At 35.3% G+C, this 7500-nt stretch overlaps 1 protein-coding gene across 2 annotated transcripts in view; it reads left to right on the plus strand.

The window, feature by feature from the left end:
* Window positions 1-3567, plus strand: part of LOC125039871 (carboxypeptidase B-like) — a 21601-nt gene extending 18034 nt beyond the window's left edge. Inside the window, exon 6 of one of the 2 annotated variants that reach the window (XM_047634205.1) lies at window positions 1-70. This exon is cut by the window's left edge and continues 867 nt beyond it. Coding sequence is in view for 1 of the 2 variants with exons in the window: in XM_047634203.1 (XP_047490159.1) it covers window positions 2435-3168 (734 nt within the window). In the remaining variant the exon portion in view is untranslated. Of the gene's footprint in view, window positions 71-2434 lie in introns of those variants that run through there. The other variant, XM_047634203.1, reaches the window with a different exon arrangement.
* The last annotated feature ends 3933 nt before the right edge of the window (window positions 3568-7500 follow it).

The raw sequence follows: 7500 nt of genomic DNA on the forward strand, positions 1-7500 counted from the left end.
AATCTCTCTCTCTCTCTCTCTCTCTCTCTATATATATATATATATATATATATATATATATATATATATACACATATAAATTCTCCTCCCTTTTCCTTCCCCTTCTCCTTCCTTCCGTCTCGTTCTTTCCTTCCTATTTGTATATTTATCTCTCACCAATTTTTTCCTAGATTTTCTTTTCTCTCTCCAGATCTGACATCATATTTATATTCGAAACAATTTTCAGTCTACTGCACCGCACGCGTGTGCTGTGCATTGTGTCAGGAAGGTCTTTAGTTTGGCGACACATTTTTTTCTGTCTACTTAATATTCATTAATTAGTATCTATTTAATATTCATTAACTAGTGTCTTATTAATATTCGTTAATTAGTGTCTATTCAAAATTCGTTAATTAGTGTCTATTCAAAATTCGTTAATTAGTGTCTATTCAAAATTCGTTAATTAGTGTCTATTCAAAATTCGTTAATTAGTGTCTATTTAATAGTGCCATCATAATTATTGACATTATCATTATTTTCATTATTACAGTATTATTATTATTATTATTATTTTTATTTTTATTATTATTATTATTATTATTATTATCATAATCATCATCATCATCATCATAATTATCATTGTTATTATTACTAGTAATAGTAGTAGTACTATTATTATTATTATTAATATTATTATTATTATCATCATCATCATCATAATTATCATTGTTATTATTACTAGTAATAGTAGTAGTACTATTACTATAATAATAATAATAATTATTATTATTATTATTATTATTATTATTATTATTATTATGACCATCATCATCATCATAATAATCATTGTTATAATTACTAGTAATATTATTATTATTATTATTATTATTATTATTATTACCATTATGATCATTGTTATCATAATTATTATCATTATAATTATCATTATTATTATCACCATTACTAACATTGTTATCATTATCATTATTTCTATCTTCACTATAATTACTGTTTTACCATCATATTCCTCATAAGATTCTCACTACATATGATATTTAACAAAAGAATGAAACGAGAAGAAAAGGGAAAAAAAACAGAAGATAAAATATTTGATCTATTTTGTGTTTTTCATAAAAAAAAATCATCGACGTGTCTGTATTTCATCGATTCTTATGAATTAAGCAAATAAACGAATGGATTGATAAATATATAAATATATAAAGAAAAAAAAAACGTTTTTGAAGGTTTAGTGACGGGAAATTATTGGAACTCTTGAGTTTTTTTGGTGCTTGATTTTGAAATGTTTTATTTTTGTGACAAATGTAGAAAATGTTATGAATGAGAATGCAATATTTCGCAAAACAAGTGAAGACATTAATGCGCTTTGATTCAGAATCAGAATCACGAAAGTCTTCATTGTGAAATATTTTTTTTCTTTCAGACATGTCTTTTCTACATAAATATATATATATATATATATATATATATATATTGATGAATAATGAAAATATATTAAGCGAATTTGTTTTATTTTTTGAAATTTATAACTTGTGTATATGATCCCCCCTCCTCCTCCTACTCAGAAATATGAAAAAGTGCATTTTTTTCTTATCACGTATATCACTGTAACACCTGAATATTCTAAAACATATAGCTTTCATATTTTCCATTGATTCACTAATTTTTCATTTTTTTATTCATCTTTAACTAATTTATCCATATATTGCAGCCTCACATTCTGAGATTTTGAATAAAGCCTTATAGTGATTATGAGCAGCATCCCGCTATGACCCCTAGTTTATATGCAGCCATATAGATTATAGCTCTTACAGAAGCATCATTATCATCTATACCATAAACAATATGTATCTAAAACAACAGATTTCATGAGAACATTAATAATGAGAACATAATGCCCACCTTGAAAACAAATGAAGATCAAGACGACTCAAGACTCAAGCCACTCGAGCAAGTCATGTGCAGTTGCCTCTTCTGTCTGTATATGTCCCCTTTCATCTCCCCTCTCTCTCTCTCTCTCTCTCTCTCTCTCTCTCTCTCTCTCTCTCTCTCTCTCTCTCTCTCTCTCTCTCTCTCTCTCTCTCTCTCTCTTTATGTAATTATTCATTTCCGTGGGATTTGGTGAATTAGTGTTCTAAAAAAAAGATAAATGGTCTTTTGCCTTGCTTTTTTTCTTTTCTTTTTTTTCTTTCTTTCTTTCTCACACAGCGGCTTCGCGTTCACTCTGAGGTAAGAATTGATCTTTTTTACTTTGGTTTCTTTTGTTATGTTGGTCTGCTCGTCACCCTGCTTTTTGAGACAGACGTTGATCCCTGTATAGAGATAATGCGCACGAATTAGTTTCCATGCACTGCCTGCCCTGATGGCCAGGCGCAAAGCCCCGCGCCGAGGCCCCGAGGCAGGCGGCCTACAGTGTCTCTCTCTCCCCGGCAAAAAGGTCTGCATGCGCGGGAGTGGATCTCGCCGGCGGTGGCGCTGCGGCTTGTGGCGACCCTGGCCCAGCAGTGCTCCGTCACGCAGGCCATCGACGTGTACATCGTGCCGATGGCCAACCCGGACGGCTACGTGTATTCGTGGGCGTCGAACCGGCTGTGGCGCAAGAACCGGAGGCCGATCTCCGGCGGCAGCTGCGACGGCGTCGACCTCAACCGCAACTGGAGCTACCGGTTCGGCGTCGGCGCCTCCAGCAACCCCTGCAGCGAGGTGTACAAGGGGCAGACCACCTTCTCGGAGCCCGAGACGCAGGCGCTGAGGGATGCCATGACGGCCGTCGCCAACGGCGGGAACCTGGAGCTGGTGGTGGCCCTGCACAGCTACGGCCAGGTGCTCATGTACCCGTGGGGGTGGACGGCGGAGGAGGCGCCCGACACGCCCGCCATGAAGAGAGTCGGGGAGATGTTCGCCAGCGCAGCCGAGGAGAGCTCCGGCACCGTCTACAGCGTCGTCAACTCCGCCAGCGGCTTCTACTACGCCTCGGGCGCCACCGACGACTGGGCCAAGGGCGTCCTGCAGTCCAAGTACGTCTACACGCTCGAACTGCGCGATGAAGGTGCCTTCGGCTTCTACCTGCAGGCGAGCCAGATCCTGCCCACCGCCGAGGAGGTCTGGCAGGGCCTCCGTATGATGTTTCTGGCGCTGACGCCGGAGAAGGCCCCGGCGGGGTCGCAGTAGGCTTAGCTTGGTCGAAGAGGGGGAGGAAGCGACGGAAACGAGCAGGAAACAAAACGAAAACAAGATAGCAATTAGTTAAAAAAAAGGAAAAAAGATAAGAACAAAAAATCAAATCCTTACGTTAAAAGAAAAAAGGGAAAAATAGATGAGTCAGGAATAAAAGACAGCGACTGCAAGATGCAACGAACCGCTGCAATGTCCCAAGGAAACAGCAAGCATTATTGCAGGCCTTTTCCTATTCCAGAATCACCGCAGGGCAGGAAAACAGGCAATCAAATTCAACTTGTCTAAAAAGCTACAAAATCTGAAAATTTGCTGAAGTCTTTGTTACATGAATGAACTTCATTAACTTGAATATGATTATTCCTGCCAAGAGCAAATAAAGTTCCTGTTCCGTTCCCTCTGACTTTCAAATTCCACGAGCAAAATAATCAAAGATCGCAATAAAAATAAGAATAAATAAATAAATAAAATAAAAAACAATAATCAGAAAAAAACATTCGGATGGATATTAATAACAATAATAAAAATACCATAAAAATTAAACCAATCATACCTGTAATGATAATAATCATTAATTGCATAATGATATGCAATTATTCATATGTGATACTTATGATAGTAATAATGCTGACGACCTCACATAATAACAGCAGGAAGAAACAGTACTAATGATAAGGAGACGGCAAGAAGAACAATAGTAAGGATAAAGATAACAATAATGATGATGATAATGATAATCAAGATAATGATAACAGTAATAATGATAATATTGATGCTAATAGAAACAGTTATAACAACAACAATAACAATGATAACAGTAAGAGAAAGAAATATGGTAATGGTGATCATTACATTCATGAGGATATTGCTGCTGATGATAATATTAATATTAATAATGATAACAATAAAAACATCAATAATAATCATAATAACAACAACAATAAAAATAATACTATTGATAACAATAATTATAACAATAATAATTATGAATAATAACAACATCAATAAAATAATAAGAGTAATAATAATGACGACAAAAAATAATGATAGTAATAAGGATGATGATAATGATAAAAGTACTTTAGTGGTAGTAATAACAACAATAAAAATAATAAGGGTAATAATAATAATAATAATAATAATAATAATAATAATAATAATGTATAACAATCCTCCCTGACCTGGCCTCGAACCTAAGTCACTCTGGGTATGAGACTAGAGGGCCAGTACTAAACCAACCATGCCACACGACCCACTAAGAGGAAATTAGTTAGATCCTAGTTGCACACTTCTTTTAGTGGGTCGTGTGGCATGATTGGTTTAGTTCTGGCCCTCCAGTCTCATACCCAGAGTGTCCTAGGTTCGAGGCCAGGCCAGGCCAGGTCAGGGAGGATTGTTATACATCTATATTAATGCGGTATTGCATTATTCCATTTTTAATAATAATAATAATGGTAATAATAATGATAACAACAACAACAACAAAGGATAACAGCGCAATATTGGCTAATTTTCTGGAACAGCATCGCATAACCTCTCACCCTCTAGTATACATATAAATAGGAATTATGCCGTGTTTATTATTTATATTTTACCCCACGATTTCCCCGGAGCCTTCCATGCTTCCCCTGCATCGGGGCGATCGGTTATGCGACGCTATTCCAGGATATTGCCCAATATTAACGACATATAACTTTAAGACAGGGTGGTATAGAGTGACATGAAAGATTCTCTGCTTTTTTTAAGGAAATGTCAAAGTGACGGGAATTAGTTTAAAAGAGTTAGAAATAAAACCGAGGCCATTTTCTGAAATGAACTATTCATAGAAAACTCTCTTATTTTGGATGAGAGACTAGACTTTATTAATTATGCCTTTGGTTATTTCCTCATTGAATATGAAAATATAAAATAAGTCTCACGTAACAGTTCATTCTATTAATAATTACTGTATGATTGGGGAGAATGTCAATAATGCTTATATTGAAGAATATTGAAATACCCAGCTAATGTTAAGAAGTTGTTAGTAATAATGATAATGACAATAATAATGATGATAATGACATTAATGATAATAATAATGATAATGATAATAGTAATAATGATGACAATAACAATAGCAATAATAATGATGACAATAATGATAATAATAATAATAATAATAATAATAACAATAACAAAACAACAATAACAATAGTAACAACAACAAAACAATAATAATTATTATTATCATTAAATTTATTATTATGATAATAATATTTATTTCGAACCACAACTGTTGCCGATATCTGTGAAAATATTAAAACGAGTTAGTGGTCAGTTAAGTTCAGTTCAGTGGGATTTGCGGTAATTTGGATAATCTGGCATCGCTCAGAGACTGCAAACTTCCCCTCAGAGTTATAAAATAGATGAATGTCCAAACAAACACTTGATGATAATGCTATTAAGGATAATGATGGTAATGGGACGCCGATGATAATAATGATGATCACAATAATAACAATAGTAGCAATAATAAGAAGAATGATGATAGTAATGGTTATTATGATGAGGATAATGATGAATCAAATAACGAAAGAAATAAGAAAATAACATGAATGAAAGAGACACATTTGTGGGAAGGACGGCACTCTCCTTGTCCGTTCCCAGGAAGGAATAAACTGCCAACTCGCTGCCAAGTCTCTTTTGCGGAACAAATATAATAATAATAGAGTCGTTGAAGTCAGTTATTTTCAGTCAAAAAGAAATAAAGAATGGTACTTTAATTTTAAAATATACAAAACTTTCGATTCCATTTCGTCACAAGGACCTCGGTAATTTGGCTTACCCGAGAGTGTGGTTGGGTTGCCAGTTCAGTTTTTTATTTGTTTTCTTGGACATATATGATTTGTCCAGTTTCATCATATATTACAATTTCTAACGAAATGGTTCTGAGGCCAGCCCATCCAAAGTTTATCCTCCTAATTTGCTAGCATATTTTTTTCTCGGGATCCTGCTGATAGACAAAAATAGACAAAGTGAAGCGGGTAAAAGCATCCTCCGTCGGATAATTCCCGCCCTATTCAAGACTAGGGAAGAAAATATGATAGAGCAGTTCATTAAGCGTTCAAAAGGGTTATGTTAAGGCAGACCTGAGTATATCCATACGCAAAAAATACCCACGATGATTTAAGGGTATATGCACATAAACTTCTTGGTATATCCACACAAACTTTAAGGTAAAATAAACCTCCTTTGTGTTTATGTTGATGTGATTCACAACATTACTTCTGGTTCAGCCAAAAGAGTCACGAGACGAAGTCATACCCGAAAAGATCAGGGTCCGGATTTTCCTAAATTCTCTCGTAAACGCTGTCTCTCGTAACAGTTACGAGAAGTATCTCCGATTTCTCAATTGATATCTCTGCCTAATGGGAAGAGCAACTTGTGATCGAGAGAAGATTTATCTCCTGGCCATGGATTTTAGTTTAGTCCTTTATTTACCACCCTGGCTAACTACTTGGGCGCGGGCAAGCTGTGGTACATTTAATGCATGGTCATAACATTACATAGTGGTATTACATTTGAATTTTAGCCTATAACAATGTTATGATCAGTACTATATCAGTTAAAGGAAAAGAACAATTACACAGTCCTTTATCTACTCATCTGCCACTCGGCCTACAGCTTGGGCGTGGAAAAGCATTGCTACATTTGATGTGCGGTCATGTGATACTACATTCCAAATTTAGGATATAACATAAGTATATTTTCTAAGACATCTAATGATATGAAATAGTTACATAGTTCTCCGTAAATTTGCCTTTGGTATTGCAGAGAAATTATCCTTGAGCAACTAGCTAGCTTTAGTATTCAGGGAAAACTGTTAACATGGATTAAAATGTATCTATCGAATCGATCGGCTCAGGTTCTCTTCAGGGGCATTAAGAGTACTCATACAAAAGTATTTAATATCCTAATGCACAGATTACTATATCACTTGAGAGCAATGAGTCCATGATTTGCTATGTCGATGATATTTGCATTAAATCCTCATCCAGGGACAGAATGCAAGAGATTCTAGATATACTTTCAGCAGGGACTACTGAGTGTGGCTTGATAATCTCAACTGAAAAAAACAAGATTTAACTCGTAGCCATAGAGACAGTGTAATGTGGCGTTGAGATCCCGTAGAGTTATACCCTTTCTCCAACTGTACAGGGCATTCCGCAAAAGCCGGTCAAGTTATTTTCTGGTGTGTTCCTTTACCCTTATCGATAGATGTGGGGGAAATATATATATATATATATATATATATATATATATATATATATATATGTGTGTGTGTGTGTG

The sequence above is a fragment of the Penaeus chinensis genome, chromosome 28, assembly GCF_019202785.1.
Source record: "Penaeus chinensis breed Huanghai No. 1 chromosome 28, ASM1920278v2, whole genome shotgun sequence".
NCBI lineage: Eukaryota > Metazoa > Arthropoda > Malacostraca > Decapoda > Penaeidae > Penaeus > Penaeus chinensis.